Source organism: Gadus macrocephalus, chromosome 13 (assembly GCF_031168955.1).
Source record: "Gadus macrocephalus chromosome 13, ASM3116895v1".
NCBI lineage: Eukaryota > Metazoa > Chordata > Actinopteri > Gadiformes > Gadidae > Gadus > Gadus macrocephalus.
Genome location: NC_082394.1, coordinates 5,234,462 through 5,251,240, shown reverse-complemented (window position 1 = coordinate 5,251,240; position 16,779 = coordinate 5,234,462). Strand labels below are relative to the sequence as shown.

Here is a 16,779-nt window from a genome sequence, read left to right as displayed (position 1 = left end):
AACAAACCAAAGGTTAGGTCAATTACATTTATTTCGGTTGGTGCATATTTAAGAAGTGCATATTTAAGATGTCTAAACATCTTGAAACAACAATTGTGTCACTAAGCAAGAGAAACCAAAGACATTTCAACATATACATCATTAAGGTCAAGTCAGTCTCTATATCTTGTATTTTGATCAGGGTGAAATCCTAGGTCTGATGTCAGGAATAGAGACACATTTTAATTAATGAGATTGTTCTTAGAAGAGCCAAAGAAGACTTTACATAATTGTCATTCAATCCTTCTAGGGAAAAATATTCCCTCATTGCAGATCAGACATTTAGGCTGCACATAATGAAACATGTTATATTCCCTTTTCTGGTATTTCATTTGAATCTGATTAGAGATTGTGAGATTATGGAAAATAGATGTTCAGTTTGACCTATAGTTTGGTGACTTTGTCCAATGAAAATGTAGAAGAAATGTATACAATATTTTACAGTAGATGGATTTTTAATAAGATGCAAACGATGGGACAGTAAAAAATAAATCCATACCAAACCAATATACACCTTGAACAATATACATACGCACTATGTATATACAGTATCTGGATAGGTCGTACCTTTTCTACAGTAGCATCATTCGAACAGGTAAAGCAGTTTATTTTCTTTTGTGGTTTTCATTGTGTGTAAATATTACTTTATTGTAACTGTCCACTTGTTTCATTTATTTGATTGTTTATTATTGCTTTATTTATTATTATTTACTTGTTCGCCATAAAAACTTTTCCAATTCAATTCAATTCTAATTATTCTGCCTATTTGTACTCTGATCATTCGTATCATTAGAATGTAATTCTGGCTTTAAAACAACATAATAGCAGTTGAAGCGTATTCTTTCCAAGGCCGTCTGAGCTAAAATCACATGTTGCTATTTTAAAAGCAAGAAGCAAAAAGAAAAGAAAAACATACAATATACATATTTTGTTTCTTTACAAAAATAGCATTGATAAATTGATGGCCGTGTGGAATGGATACAAGATGTTCCTATTTGGTCTGAGAATTTAACATGCAGTCAACAAATCGACACATCCACGCACAACGCCATATCGAAAGTTAAATCACTATTTTGCTATTCTAATACATGGCAAAAGCTCACTAAATCACCATAACATGACGTGTGGCATGTTAGTAGAACTGAATCGATTTTACATCAAGAAGGACAAACTCACCATTCCAAGTACTCTGGTACATTCTCGAACAGGACCATTTAGCATGCATAGAAATATAACACCTATATGTACAAGGGCCGACTCTGGCAAATGTTACTCTTATTATAATAATTAGAACGAAGTACCCAGTGAGGTCCGACTCCTTTTGGACCATAAATACTAGTACACTTTATCAATCTCCTTGCCTGATTTGACAAACCTAGCCGTGATTATTTACAGCAGCTCCCTGTACCGCTCACTTCCTGTACCGCTCGCTTCCTGCTCCACAGGAACTATTTTTCCAGAAGGTGCTCGAGGTGGGGGTTGATGAAGGAGAAGCCGTCGAAGGCCGTCTGGTCCATGGAGTCGATGAAGTTCTTGTCGCTGAAGGACAGCCGCGGCTTCTCGCTCAGGAATTCCCGGTCAAAGTTGCTGCAGTCGTTGGCAGATTTCTATGATTAAAGGGAAACAAGGGTCAGTGAACCTAATGACCGGTAGGACGTCATCCTGAAGGACCAGCTGATTGACCACGATGTGGAACGTACCACTTTGGGCTTGAAGGGGGGGTCTATCTCCCTTCTTTCCAAAGCCGTCCAGTTGATGGTTTTGAAGAAGGGGTGTGAACAAATGTTACCCACAATGCCGAGCCTGCGAGTGGGGTCTCTCTCAAAGAGCTGTGGACGGGAGTAGAGAACAGAGTTAGAGAGAGTCATGCTGGAGAGAGGTCCCATGTTGAGGGGGGGGGGGGGGGGGGGGGGGCTCACCTTCTCCATGAGGTCCTTGGCCTCCTTGGTGATCCAGCGGGGGTAATGGGGCGTGTCCATGCGGATGGACTCAAACAGCTCATCCTCGTCATCGCCATGGAACGGAGACTGGCCAATCAGCATCTCGTACAGCAGGACCCCAAAGGACCACCAGTCGACGGAGAAGGAGTACTTCTGTCCCAGCAGGATCTGATGACGTCATCACATGAGAGCTCATCATCATCACCGTCACAGGGGAATGCCTAGCGTGGACCTGGAGACCCCAGCGCTTTAGGGGGTCTCGTGGGGGTTCGTGTTGTTCTGTACCTCTGGAGCGATGTAGTCCGGGGTGCCGCAGAAGGTGGTGGCCCGGTTCTCTCCAAACACGTTCTCCTTGCACATGCCAAAGTCTGCGATCTTGATGTGTCCGTCCTGGTCCAACATCACGTTGTCTAACTTCAGATCTCTGGAAGAAGAGCAGAACCTCGTTATGGGAAACAGCTGTCTTCATCTTAGACCCCTAAATGTACAATGTGAGAGTTAAGATAGTGTGAGAGTGTGAGAGTAGGAGATGGGAGAGAGTGTGAGATGGGAGAGAGTGTGAGGGTGAGAGAGGGAGAGAGTGTGAGGGTGTGAGAATGAGAGAGTGAGAGTGGGAGAGTGAGAGTGAGAGTTTGAGAATGTGAGGGTGAGAGAGTGTGATAGTGTAAGGGTGAGAGTGTGAGAGTGGGAGTGAGATAATGTGAGTTTGAGAGTGCGAGAGTGAGGGTGAGAGAGTGTCTTCTGACCTGTAGATGACTCCCTTGGAATGCAGGAACTGAAGGCCACAGATGATCTCAGCCGAGTAGAACCTAGTAGGGAGTGAGAACATCGTCATTACCACTCCGCAGACAGGACCCAGAACCACCGTATCTCTGCACGGCGTGGACATAAATTATTGAGGACAACATTTTGTCCAGAGTAGGGGCGGCTGAACAGCGAGCTTATAATTTGAAACACGAGAGTTGCCGCCAATGGAAAGATTAACCGGGCGATAACCGGCTTCTTTTGTCAACCGTGCGGCGTAACGGAACAAACTGCGTCCTAACAGAACAAACTCACAAAGTTTCGCTGCGAATATTTCTGTTCGCTTTGGTCGCTCAAGTCGCTCATGACGTACAATTCAATTATGCAGACCCATTTAAAGGAGCCATCTGCTTTTAGTACAGACAGCCATATCAAAGAGTTAACTCCCATACACTTTGGCCATATTGCCGAGACGGTTTTGCTTGTTGGATAAAGTGCTTCGACAACAGTGATTCCCCCCAATATAAAAAAAACTCCTAAAATGTAGGCTAATTACAACCGAGAACAAAAAACCCTGCGTGCTGTAGTAGGCTAGTTAAAATATGTTTCACTGATCTCCATCTGCACTCATTCGTCGCACTCAAAACAAATAGACATTGGCGCACATGGCTAATTTGCATACGTGCACAGGACTGGTTGGCTCCGCAAAGCAAATAATGGAACATATCTATCTATCTATCAACGCGTGTCTATTTTTATGTGATGTATTGTGTGTATGTCCAGTCAGACTTGTTCTGTGTGGTCTTGTAGGCTACTGTCCTGTGTGGGCCGAACCACCTAAATGGATTCCCGATTTGTGTCGTTTGGTATTAATAAAGACTTGACTAGGCTATCTATCTATCTATTTAATTAAGAATTATTCACCTCAGGCTCCGTGAATAGTGGGGAATAGAGGGATAAAAGACAAGAGATATATTGTCATTTATCCCTCGTCTTGTCGATTAGTTTGTTTATGTGACGATTTCAAAAACTTTTTGGGTTTTGTTTAAAGCATGCTACACGCGATTGTTTGGTTAGATTGGTGGCATGGAAAGCAAATGAAAATGATTCCCGCTTAAATACGAACGTTCTAGATGTATAAATACTCCCGCTTATCATCACTTGGTATCCAAACCACTATGGCGTTTCGATCTCTGAACTGAAAAAGGGTGGGTTCGTACAACACCGGGTGCCCAGTTACAGCCGCGATTAATACTTCAGCCGACATTTTGTTCAGTGAGTGAATAAAGGTAGGTAGGAACCAAAGTGCCTGCCGATGTTCCCTGGGATCCACGCAAGCGAAGAGTGTCTACATTCCGATTGGCTGTCAGTGTTTGGCCGCTGAAGCGAATAATAGTCATTTGCATAAAGTTAAAAAGTTTTCAACTTCTTTTTGACGCTCTGGTCGCTCAACTTTGGCCGCTGGTAGCGTTGGTCGCTTTGGTCGCTCTTGCCCATAGAAAGTGAATGACTTCCGGCGATTTGGTCGCTCAATTCGCTTCTGGTGTGGACGGACAGTAACAGAACGAACTATCCTAACAGAACAAACTGCGTCCTAACTGAACAAACTGCTTCCTAACAGAACAAACTGCTTCCTAACAGACTATCCTAACTGTACGTCCACACCAGGAGCGACCAAAGACGCTTTGGTCGCTCACAAAGTTTCGCTGCGAATTTTTCTGTTCGCTTTGGTCGCTCATGACGTACAATTCAATTATGCAGACGCATTTAAAGGAGCCGTATGCGTTTAGTAGGCCCTACAGACAGCCATATCAAATAGTGAACTCTCCCATACACCTTGGCCATATTGCCGAGACGGTTTTGCTTGTTCGATAAAGTGCTTCGACAACAAGTAGGACAGTGATTCCCCCCAATACAAAAAAAAATCCTAAAATGTAGGCTAATTACAACCGAGAACAAAAAACCCTGCGTGCTGTAGTAGTTAAAATATGTTTCACTGATCTGGATCTGCAAATCATGATCTGCACTCATTCGTTGCATTCAAAACAAATAGACATTCGCGCACATGGCTAATTTGCATACGTGCACAGGACTGGTTGGCTCTGCAAGGCAAATAATGGAACATATCGATCTATCTAGGCTTTTCTGTCTATCTATCTATCAACGCGTGTCTAGTTTTAATGTGATGTAGGCCTATTGTGTGTATGTCCAGTCAGACTTGTTCTGTGTGGTCTTGTAGGCTACTGTCCTGTGTGGGCCGAACCACCTAAATGGATTCCCGACGATTTGTGTCGTTTGGTATTAATAAAGACTTGACTAGGCTTTCTATCTATCTAGACTAGATATATCCCTTGTCATTTATCCCTCGTCTTGTCGATTAGTTTGTTTATGTGACGATTTCAAAAACTTTTTTGGTTTTGTTTAGGCCTAAAAAAAAAAAAAGTTTGGTTCCTGTTGGTTGTCAGTTGAGGTCATGGGTAGGTAGGGAATTTATTTTATTTTTTTATTTTATTTTTTCCAGCGGCAGCGAATGATAGGTAGGTTGTTTTCATTTAAAAACGAGAAAATTCGCTCATCCTTGTACAGAATGAAGAGGTGCTGTACCAAAACGTAATTATAGTTTGCATCAAAATTATTATTATTATTATTATTTATTTTTTATTTTTTATAAAGCTCATAAAATAATTTGGGTCGCACATAAATTGACAGGGTCGGTCGGAAACCGGAACCAAACAATTTTTTTTTTTAGGCCTTAAAGCATGCTACACGCGATTGGTTGGTTAGATTGGTGGCATGGAGAGCAAATTAAAATGATTCCCGCTCAAATACGAACGTTCTAGATGTAGCCTATAAATACTCCCGCTTATCATCACTTGATATCCAAACCACTACGGCGTTTCGATCTCTGAACTGAAAAAGGGTGGGTTTGTACAACACCGGGTGCCCAGTTACAGCCGCGATTAATACTTCAGCCGACATTTTGTTCAGTGAGTGAATAAAGGTAGGTAGGAACCAAAGTGCCTGCCGATGTTCCCTGGGATCCACGCAAGCGAAGAGCGTCTACATTCCGATTGGCTGTCAGTGTTTGGCCGCTGAAGCGAATAATAGTCATTTGCATAAAGTTAAAAAGTTTTCAACTTCTTTTTGACGCTCTGGTCGCTCAACTTTGGCCGCTGGTAGCGTTGGTCGCTTTGGTCGCTTTGGTCGCTCTTGCCCATAGAAAGTGAATGACTTCCGGCGATTTGGTCGCTCAATTCGCTTCTGGTGTGGACGGACAGTAACACAACAAACTGTGTCCTAACATAACAAACTGTGTCCTAACAGAACAAACTGCATCCTAACAGAACAAACTGCGTCCTAACAGAACAAACTGCGTCCTAACAGAACAAACTGCGTCCTAACAGACTATCCTAACAGACTCTATCCTAACAGAACAAACTGTGTCCTAACAGAACAAACTGTGTCCTAACAGAACAAACTGTGTCCTAACAGAACAAACTGTGTCCTAACAGACTATCCTAACAGACTCTATCCTAACAGAACAAACTGTGTCCTCACAGAACAAACTGTGTCCTAACAGACTATCCTAACAGACTCTATCCTAACAGAACAAACTGTGTCCTCACAGAACAAACTGCGTCCTCACAGAACAAACTGCGTCCTCACAGAACAAACTGCGTCCTAACAGAACAAACTGTCTTAACAGAACGGAGTAAATATGTCAAAGTAAACCTAATGAAGTGATCAAGATAAAAAAACACAAACACACACACACACACATACACACACACACACACAATCAGTAAAGGACACCTGCACATCAGACATAGTATATATTAAAGCCAGGAAGTTCTGTGAGTAGTTCCAGATGTGTGACAGTGTGGCGACAGGCCCTGGACTGTGTTGAGGGGCGGGGCCAGCTGATGTGTGCAGTCGGTCAACAGGTTGTGGCAGCCAGCCACACAGAGAACAGGGCCTTTGTGCTGAATCAGGCGCAGTGGAAACTCTAGAGTTCAGACAGTGCCCAGGGAAAAGGATTACATAACCAGGAAACCCAAACCAGGAGCCACTTTCCATTGCTCTTTGGCGGCGCTGGGAGGAAATACACACACACACACACACACACACACACACTATCACCATCACGTACACTGGTCCCAAACACACACACGCACACTAGCACAGACACGCACACTGGTCCCTAACACACACACGCACACTAACACAAACACGCACACTGGTCTTTAACGCAAACGCACACTGGTCCTAACACAAACACACACACTGGTCCCTACACACACACACACTAACACTGGTCCCTAACACACAAACGCACACTAACACAAACACACACATTGGTCTCTAACACAAACACACACACACACTAGTCCCTAACATGCACACACACACACACACACACACTGGTCTCTAATAACACACACACACACACACACACACACACACACACCCCGGTCCCCAACAAAGCTCAAACCATAATGATTAACGTTGTTGCAAACCGTCAATATCATGTTTCTCTTGTTGCATTATTTCTGGCTCTCAACGAATCGATTGTCCAGGGGGGGGGGGGGGAGGGGGGGAGTGGAGTGGAGCACAACACTGGAGCACAGTGCGTGTGCGCGCGTTGTGCGTTTGTGCGCGTACGGGCATGCCTGTGGGCATTCCGTGGTCTGTGTTTGTGAGCAGCCCTGTGTGATGACATGCAGAGCACCGCTGGCAGCTCTCCCTGAGCTCCATGTAGCGACGGAGGGTGGAGAGCTGCCAGGAGAGGCTCTGGTGTCACAGAGCCTCCTCATAAGGCTGTCCTCCAACAGGTCTCCCACCTGACGACCAGGTCTCCCCCCTGACGACCAGGTCTCCCCCCTGACGACCAGGTCACCCCCCTGACGACCAGGTCACCGCCCTAACGACCGTGTTCGCCACAGACCCCCCGGTCCGGTGGCAGCGTGCATTGTAGGGGTGGAAATCTCTTGGCACCTCACGATTCGATTCGATTCCGAATATGAGGTCAACGATTCGATTCTGAAGCGATTATCGATGCAACAATATTTTTTATATTAGTGATTTTCAAAAATGTATATATACAACTGGGTTTGCTACTAGTTTGCTAATCACTTCCTACTTTTGTGATGATCATTAAAGACATCAACAGATGAATTAACTTATAAAATATTTCATAAGAGAGGAAGCCTTTGTCACAAATATGACTTTCTATGAACAATGCAATAATCAATGCAGCTTGCATTATAACACAATATGGAAGCATGCAAAAAAATCTGTCTGTCTGGCTTTGAGTTTGCGCGCATGCTATGCGTAGGCTGCATCGCAATCGTGTCAAGACAAATCAGATTGGCCAATACACCCTGAAGACAAATTCAATAATTTTAAAATTACAAAAATTATCCCTCTCTGGCGAACAGAATGTTGCAGCAGGCAAAAAATTATCTGCATCGAGACAGAATCGTTCTAGCGTTTCAACCTATCCTGGGGGGTTTAAATATGCCACTTGTATCACGGCTGCAATCTAGCGTGTTCTTTGTCGTCTTACTCTGAACATCCCTCGTTTACTAGTGAAATGCATCCCGCCGAGGACACACACACACACACACACACACACACACACACACACACACACACACACACACACACACACACACACACACACACACACACACACACACACACACACACACACACACACACACAGCTAACACAAAGGCAGCCTGCTCCTTACAAGGGCAGATGGAGGAGCAGCCCGGAGCTAATGGGACCGCCGCGGTGAGCCCCACCAGCGCGCCTGCTTTCCTTCAGAGAGCGGCGTGCCTTGGGGAGGGCTCTGGCACTACAGCGGGTTGTTATGTCAGCAGGTCTCCTGTTGTGGCTCAGCGGCCGGGGGCACTCGAGGGGGAGGGGGGGGCACTCACATGGACCGGTACAGGTCGAAGCGGCCCTTCTCCTGGATGTGGAACATCAGGTCGCCTCCGTTCAGGTACTCCATCACAAAGAACAGATGCTCCTGGGAACGAGACGACCAGGACGCAATTACGACGACACAGTGTGAGCGTTACTGACAAAACAGGCATCACAGGAGCTGGGCTGATGTACAGGGGAGGGGGGGGGGGGGGGGTCGTACCTTGGTCTGGAAGGTGGAGAAGAGGTGGGTGAGGAAGGGGTTGTCCCACGCCAGGGCCAGCACCCTCTTCTCTACCATGGTGCACTCCACGTCGTCGTCCATCAGAACCACGTCCTTCTTCAGAGCCTTGACCGCAAAGTACTCCCCCTGCCCCTTGAGCTCGGCGAGGAGGACCTGAGGAGAGGAGGGGGAGGAGGGGGAGGAGGGGGAGAGAGGGAGAGGAGAGGAGGAGGGGGGAGAGGAGGAAAGGAAAGAGGAGATAACAGGAGGAGAGAGATAAAAGGAGAAGAGGAGAGGAGAGACGAAGGGAAGGGGAGAGGAGCAGAGAGAATTAAAATGAAAGGAGAGGAGTAGAGGAGAAAAGAGATGATGGGAGAGCAGACACGATGAGAGAAGGGAATAAGTGATTACATTCAGCAATCGGAAAAGACACAGAGAACCTAAAGGATAAACAGCAATGATCTGCATGAGTCCGTCCCGATGTCTCGTTAGGCCTACCTTCCCAAAGCTGCCCTTGCCCAGGACCTTGTGGAAGATGAAGTTGTCCACCTTGACGCGGCTGAGGTGGTCCACCCGGGACACAGGCCGCGGGCCGGACCCCTCCCACAGTTTACCGTACTGTCCCCCGTCTGGGACACAAGGAACCACAGGACCTGTGATCAACGATCTGCCGCCCACTGCCCCCCAATTCGAACACACCCCTACCAGTACGACCCCAGTCCCCCCCCCCCCCCCCCCCCCCCTCTGCTGGACCAAGTGTGTCCCCGTATGATCAGATATAGATATATAGATATGAGATGTACAGATATATAGATAAGATGTACGCATATATAGATATATAGATATAGATACATCGATATGAGATGTACTGACCGCTGACATCCAGGTTGGCGTTCTTGTTCACCTCCTCATAAACTCCGATGTCGTCCAGATTATCAGGGCTGTTCGGGTCCGAGCGCCGGGTCGACTTCTGGGAACAGACACAGAAACATGAGGACATCTACAATGTAAATAAAGGAGTACAGCTGGTCCTACAGTAAACAGAGGAGTACTACGCTTTACAAAGAGGGTTACTATGCTGTACATAGAGAAGTACAGCTGGTACGCTGATGGGACAGAAAACAATATGCTAAGTTGATCCAATTTTTTTTTTTTAGCTATAAAACAAACTTTTTACAAACAAGATGAAACTTGCCTATCAATAAGACACAGACTGGGAGCCAGTGTGAGCCAGTTCCAGTGCTGTAACCAGTGTGACACCGGTGGACTGTAGACCAGTGTGACCCCAGTGACCTGTGGGTCAGTATGACACCAGTGGACTGTAGACCAGTGTGACCCCAGTGACCTGTGGGTCAGTATGACACCAGTGGACTGTAGACCAGTGTGACCCCAGTGACCTGTGGGTCAGTATGACACCAGTGGACTGTAGACCAGTGTGACCCCAGTGACCTGTGGGTCAGTATGACACCAGTGGACTGGAGACGAGTACGAGCTCTTATTTTGGTTCCCTGTGGTTTTCATTCTAGGTCTTTGTGGTTCATGTAGATGTTCCTTCAAAGACTGCATGTAACTTCTGAAATCCGACTTTTAATTTAGGTTGCAGCGGATTTAGTCTTCAGGGACGTCAGACTGAGCAATGCTTTGTTTTTTGACATCCATCCAAAACCTTTTTCTGTTTACAGTGAGAGAGACGGCAGCTCTGGTCCACGATCCGAACCTCCTCTTCAACCACTGAAGATCAGCCGTCCTGCTGCTCTCGGCCCAGCTCTCACGCACCGCGTATAAATAAGGACGAGGGAACTCGAAACGCCACCAGAGCCACTTCCTGTCCTTAAGCACAACAGACGGGCGGCTCGGGTTCCAGCGCACAACGCTGCGCCTCGCTCAGCTCTCTGAATGGGTGTGTGTGTGTGTGTGTGTGTGTGTGTGTGTGTGTGTGTGTGTGTGTGTGTGTGTGTGTGTGTGTGTGTGTGTGTGTGTGTGTGTGTGTGTGTGTGTGTGTGTGTGTGTGTGTGGACACACGGTGACCTACCTGGCTGACTTGGTCAAGTGCTTCGGCTAATAGTTTCTGGTTGATTCCACAGAGGTTGGCCACTTTATCCTGACATTTGTGATGAACGTTCATGCAACATTCTGCAAAAACCAAGAAGAACAAAAGCTCGTTAGCACATGAACCCCCAGGAGAACGCCACAGGTGAGCCCCGCCCCCAGGTGAGCCCCCCACCCACATGAGCCCCCCATCCACATGAGCCCCACCCCCATGCAAGCCCCACCCCCACATTAGCCCCACCCTCATGGGAACCCCACCTCCATATCAGCCCTGCCCCCACAGGAGTGCCGCCCCAATGTGAGCCCCAACCCCACATGAGTCCCACCCCCACATGAATCCCGCCCCCATGTGAGCCCCGCCCCCCAACATGAGCCCCGCCCCCCCAGCCAGCCTCGCCCCCACATGAGCCCCGCCCCCAGGGGAGCCCCGCCCCCAGGGGAGCCCCGCCCCCGAGCCTCCGTACCTTCACACTTGAGGCCCTGCTTCACCAGCCCCCACAGCAGGCTGCCGCAGTGGTCGCAGAAGGTGGGGCTCATGTAGTTGTGCATCCTGAAGCGGTGGGGCATGTCGATCTTGAAGCGCTCCTTCTGGAACTACACACACAACCAGAGGTCAGGCGGGGTCAGAGGTCAGGTGGGGGCAGAGGTCAGGTGGGGTCGGCGGTCAGGTGGGGTAGGGGGTCGGAGGTCAGGTGGGGACAGAGGTTAGGTGGGGTCAGAGGTTAGGTGGGGTCGGAGGTCAGCTGGGGTTAGAGGTCAGGTGGGGACGGAGGTCAGGTGGGGTCGGAGGTCAGGTGGGGTCGGAGGTCAGGTGGGGTAGGGGGTCGGAGGTCAGGTGGAGTCAGAGGTCAGGTGGGGTCAGAGGTTAGGTCGGGGTAAGAGGTAAGGTGGGTTCGGAAGTCAGCTGGGGTCAGAGGTCGGAGGTTAGGTGAGGTCGGAGTATAGGTTAACAACGAGTAAACACGTGTGGCCAGTTGACTAGTCAGAGGAGCCTTCTCCTCATTGGCTGCTGAAGCCTCTGGAACAGGGGTCACCAACCTTTTTGAACCTTAGTGCTACTTCATGGGTACGGAGTCAGACGAAGGGCACCCAGTTTGATACACTCTTCTGAAATAACAAATTTGCTCAGTTTCCCTTTAGTTATGTATTATTATTAATGATTAATGATACTCATCTCAGGGCTCTCAAGTTTTGAACTGAGTTCCGAGTGAGATTTTGTCGGCGGCGCGGGGGGGGGGGGGGGTATATTAACATGCGACTGCATACAAATGTGTCCACAGACATGGTGACTAATGTATGATAGTAAGCAGTATTGGCCCTTAACACTAATATTCAGAAACAACACTGCCTCAAAACGATATTGGCCTAAGCAACACCAGTAGAGGCATATACTTTTCCCTGAACTTTTAAACGTTGCAAACGTGCAAAAACATAATTATATATTTATGTGGTATTCAGTCCAATGCTTAAAATATATCTGTGGCATTCAGTAGGCCAATGCTGTGGTAAAGTGTGCAAAGTATGACCAAGTGTTTCTTTCTGTTCAATAGATAGAACTTGATCAATCCCCTGTATAAGAAATTTGTTAATGTTTGTCCCTATAAAACAATAATGGTAAAAAAATAGTCTGAAGGCTCTACTTAACCACTCCCCCTACTCACTTCCACCAATGCAAAGCGAACAGAACTGAGCAGGGGAGGGCGTAGCCTAACTAGTTTGTGACCGACCCAGAGGAACGCAACGCAAATTCAATGTGAACATGTATGAGGCTTTAATAAAATCCCGGACGATTTTGAAATTCCGCCCGGACACATTGTTTTCTCAAGTGTCTCAAAAAGAGGGCGTGTCTGGGCAAAAGAGGACGTCTGGTCACCCTACGTACGGGGAACCCATTTGATTCCTACCTGTTCCACTGTTAAATAGCGGCGCAAGTTGGTGGGCGCTATCCTGGTCATTTCTCTGCGTGAGGCATACGAAGTGTGGCGTGTGAGCGTGTGCATGGGTTGACTCGAGTGTGTCTCACGCCGAATGCGTGAGACTTGAGAGCCCTGTCATCTATGTGAAGACACTGATCATGTTAACGATTTCTCACAATAAGTATCAACAATGACTTAAAAAAGGTGGGAAAGAGTTGTTCCAGAATGAGCTGTGCTACGTTTAGAACAGGCCTCCGGGCGCCTCATGCGGTCCTTGCGGGCGCCCTGGTGCCCGCGGGCACTGTGTTGGTGACCCCTGCTCTAGAAGATGCCCTCCGTGCCAGGTGAGGTGGTGGAGCAGTAGGCCCCGCCCCTCACCTGGGGGGGGGGGGGGGGGGGGGGTGTGACCCGAGAGGACCAGCGCTACTCACCATGGTCTCCCTGCTGTTGGTCGCCGTGCCCGTACATCTCCCGATGATCTTGTCGATGCACTTCTTGTGGATGGCCGCGTTGCATTCTGGGGGACGGAGAGGAGAGGTGTGAACAGTGGAGGGGGCGCGCGGACCTTCTGCTGGAACCGGCCGAGGACACCGCCCTCTGTAGGACCCGATTCATACTCACGTCTGCATTTGTAGCCTTGCTTGTTGAGTCCCCTGTGTGAAACAGAGAGGGAGATTACCTTCCTGACTGTGATGGACTGATGATGCCAGTGAGCGCTGAGGCAGAGCGCTCGGCACGGTGAGGGGATCTGTGAGGGGCCTTCATCTGAAAGCCTCGCCTGTCGTGGTCTGGATATCCTGAGATACGCCCAGCAGGGGGTCTGGGAGGCATTGGGACCATGTTCCCCCCCCCCCCAGGTTTAAAACAACCGCTCCCCCCCCGCCAGCAAGTAGATGGTATGACCCTAATGCCGCGTTTCCACTGCAAGGTGCGGTACGGTTTGGTTCGCCTCAGTCCGGTAGGGAGGGGGCGGTATAGCCCAGCTCAGCTCAGTATGGTAGGCCGGATGTCGATCGCTGCGGCAGCTACGTAAACATTGTAAACAACGTCTTCCTCCCCAAGAATGCAGACGAACGTCTCCACCTCCTTGGCCTCTGGTGGCGTTTCGAGCAAGGGTTTTACGCGACATGTTCATTGTAAAGAATAATACCTCGAGGATACTGTTTGTTTGTTTTTATCCCCACGTCGCCCGGAAGTAACGATTCTGTCGACCAATCAACGGAGGGGGTGTGTAGCTCGAATTTTCCGGCACCCTTTCAGGCGTCTCAGTACCCCAACGGAGGAGTACTGAAGACGAGGGCAAAACGAGTACGGCTCAGTCCGGGTCACGCCCACTTTTGGCGGTGGAAACGCAATCCGTACCGCACCTTTGCGAACCGAACCGTACCGAACCCTGCAGTGGAAATGCGGCATTAGGGTGACCTGCTTTCTATATGTTCATACGAGTCTACACCAGAGTCATCTATCAGATACTATCAGATTCTAGGATACCGCAAAATTAATCCTACCAATCCATAAATCTGGACCCAATCTAACGCCGGGTGTAAATCAGATGAGTGTTTTAGTGGTCAACAGTTCATGGTTAACAACAATAGGGTTCTATAAAGGTGGTCTAGAGAGGCCAGGAGGTGGACTAACCAGACGAACTCCCTGCAGACGGAGCAGAAGGTGGGCTGGCGGAAGAAGGTAGCGGAGAACTCGTGGTTCTTGATGAAGTGGATCTTAGCCTGCTTGATGGCACCTCGTCGGCGGTTGATGGTGGGGGCCTCCTCCTCCTTCGCGCTCGGCCGGCTCTCTGGGGAGCAGAGGGGGGGGGGGGGGGGGGGTCAGACATCACATGACCTCCTGGGCAAAGGCCATGGCGACGGGCCGGTTGATTCTGAGTTCCCCTTAAAAGACGGACTGGTCCGACAAGCTTTAAAAAGAGGAATGGTTTAATACATGGAAGGGGCTGCTTCAGTTCACAAGGAAAAAGAAAAGGATTCAAGTTCGGACATCACATGACCTCCAGAGCGAAGGCTACGGCGATTGAGCAACGCTAGCGAAATGCCGGGTGACTCATCCGTAGTTCCCCTTAAACGACTGACAACAGACTAGCTTTAAAAAGAGGAATTATTTAATACATGGAAGGAGCTGCTTCAGTTCACAAGATAAAAGAAAGGGATTCAAGGTCCATGATCAAGGAATCAGTCGAAGTACATTTGAGCCACAGTCCTGTGTAGGACTGTGGAGGCGACAGCACGAGCTGCATAAAAACATTTAAAGGAAGAATGTAAATAAAAGGGAAATGAATAAAACGTGGTCTCACCAGAATCCGCTCCCTCTAGGAAATACTGCACTGCCATCATGACTTTACCTGAGGGCTGTAGATCAACCTGCACACACACACAAGCGCAGGTACACATACACACACACACACACACACACACACATTTAACAATCCTCTGCGCTAAAACTGAAGAAAAAACAAAAAGCAAGCATAACAATAAAAACAGAAAACTAAGAAAAAGTCCTTTCAGCCTGAAGGACAGAAAGAAAACCAAAACTAAACATGACAAGATGTATCGATGTTCAACCCATGGATAGACAATAGATAAATAGATCACCCTTACCCAGAACTCTGCGCGGCCGTTGGCCTTCTTGCAGCGCTCTGCGAGCACGGACACGCCCACAGTGACCTCGGCCAGCGCCGCCTCCGCCGTCTGCATCAGCATCACCTGCAGCACGCGGCCCTCGTAGATGTGGGCGTCGAAGCTGGCCTTCCAGGCCGGGTACATGGTGGGCTTCCTCTGGACCAAGGTCTTCCCCCGCTCTGCAGGAAGAGGGTCAAGGGTCAAGGGTCAGGGGTCAAGGGGCGTTAGGGTGACCCCCGCTCTGCAGTGAGAGGGTCAAGGGTCAGGGGTCAGGGGCGTTAGGGTGACCCCCGCTCTGCAGCGAGAGGGTCAGGGGTCAAGGGTCAGGGGCGTTAGGATGACCCCCGCTCTGCAGCGAGAGGGTCAGGGGTCAAGGGTCAGGGGCGTTAGGGTGACCCCCGCTCTGCAGCGTGAGGGTCAGGGGTCAAGGGTCAGGGGCGTTAGGGTGACCCCCGACCCCACCGTTGAAACCCCCGACACAACGGAGTGAGACTGCCATTGGTTCCCACGGTAACAGGGAGTCAAACAGGTTGAAACTCGTTCAGCGTGTGAAACGACGAGCAATACTCTATACACACAAAGAAATCTGTTCACACCCCCAGTGATCTATCAGCACACTGAACCCCCGGGGGATATCAGAGGAACAACTGCCACATATTAACCCCAGGGGATATCAGCCCCTCACCACACACTGACCCCCAGGGGATATCAGCCCCTCACCCGTGGTCAGAGCCTCCTTCATCTTGATGGCGCAGAAGGGGCTGTCGGCCCCTGCTGACAGGGCTCCCAGGTCGTAGGAGTTGAAGGCGATCCTCAGGAAGGGGGCCATGGTGCTGACGGGTGACCGGGCTCACCTGCACCACCAGGACAAACCGTTAGACACGCAGGGCTACAGGTCGAGTCAAGTCAAACACAATTATCCCACTAGGGGAGATTAGGATGCAGCCAGGTATTAACAAACACACCAACAACAAGACACAGATTAAGATAAGAGTTAGTGATGGAAACACCATCAATACTCAAATAACAGAGACCAGTACATAAAAATGCATACAAATACATAAGAGGGTTAAATACCACCTCTCATACAACAGCGGGAATCATACACAGCAGGGAAGCAGTCTATATGAACACAGGATGAACCAACGATATGATGTTTCTACTCATTATCTGCAGGACGACAGATGGAGTGGCTAGTTATGAAGACCAACGACATGCATGATGCTGCTCCTCATTAGTAACGGATAGACTGATGGATTAAGGCTATGTTTACATCCTATCACATTTCTTTACAATACCACAACAAA

At 48.6% G+C, this 16,779-nt stretch overlaps 1 protein-coding gene and 2 long non-coding RNA genes across 4 annotated transcripts; 1 reads left to right on the top strand and 2 right to left on the bottom strand.

Moving 5' to 3' along the window:
- Positions 1 to 475: 475 nt before the first annotated feature.
- prkcda (protein kinase C, delta a) lies at positions 476 to 16,345 on the bottom strand. Its single transcript, XM_060068414.1, has 17 exons — positions 16,193 to 16,345; positions 15,452 to 15,651; positions 15,148 to 15,214; positions 14,478 to 14,634; positions 13,461 to 13,492; positions 13,271 to 13,356; positions 11,388 to 11,517; positions 10,907 to 11,007; positions 9,748 to 9,844; positions 9,373 to 9,503; positions 8,875 to 9,048; positions 8,666 to 8,757; positions 2,726 to 2,788; positions 2,265 to 2,403; positions 1,959 to 2,147; positions 1,740 to 1,868; positions 476 to 1,646 (listed from the first exon to the last, which is right to left on the bottom strand). The coding sequence occupies exons 1-17, from the start codon at positions 16,299 to 16,301 to the stop codon at positions 1,488 to 1,490; spliced, it is 2,055 nt and encodes a 684-aa protein (XP_059924397.1). The 5' UTR covers positions 16,302 to 16,345; the 3' UTR covers positions 476 to 1,487.
- On the bottom strand, positions 2,798 to 7,694 carry LOC132470219 (uncharacterized). Of its 2 annotated transcripts, none has more exons than XR_009528605.1 (3): positions 5,996 to 7,694; positions 4,294 to 4,365; positions 2,798 to 3,013 (listed from the first exon to the last, which is right to left on the bottom strand). It is a non-coding gene; the product is annotated as an uncharacterized LOC132470219 (long non-coding RNA). The 2 variants fall into 2 exon arrangements; XR_009528604.1 differs by having other exon boundaries at positions 4,294 to 4,357; positions 6,008 to 7,694.
- On the top strand, positions 7,775 to 8,411 carry LOC132470227 (uncharacterized). Its single transcript, XR_009528613.1, has 2 exons — positions 7,775 to 7,867; positions 7,925 to 8,411. It is a non-coding gene; the product is annotated as an uncharacterized LOC132470227 (long non-coding RNA).
- Positions 16,346 to 16,779: the final 434 nt, after the last annotated feature.

Bases quoted from the DNA above. Each gene is read 5' to 3' on its own strand.
- prkcda (XM_060068414.1), bottom strand. From the start codon at position 16,301: ATGGCCCCCTTCCTGAGGATCGCCTTCAACTCCTACGACCTGGGAGCC. The intron at 13,357-13,460 runs GTGAGTATGAAT...TCCGTCCCCCAG, and splicing joins GCAAGGCTACAAATGCAGAC to AATGCAACGCGGCCATCCAC. The intron at 9,049-9,372 runs GTAGGCCTAACG...TCCTCTCCTCAG, and splicing joins GCAAGGGCAGCTTTGGGAAG to GTCCTCCTCGCCGAGCTCAA.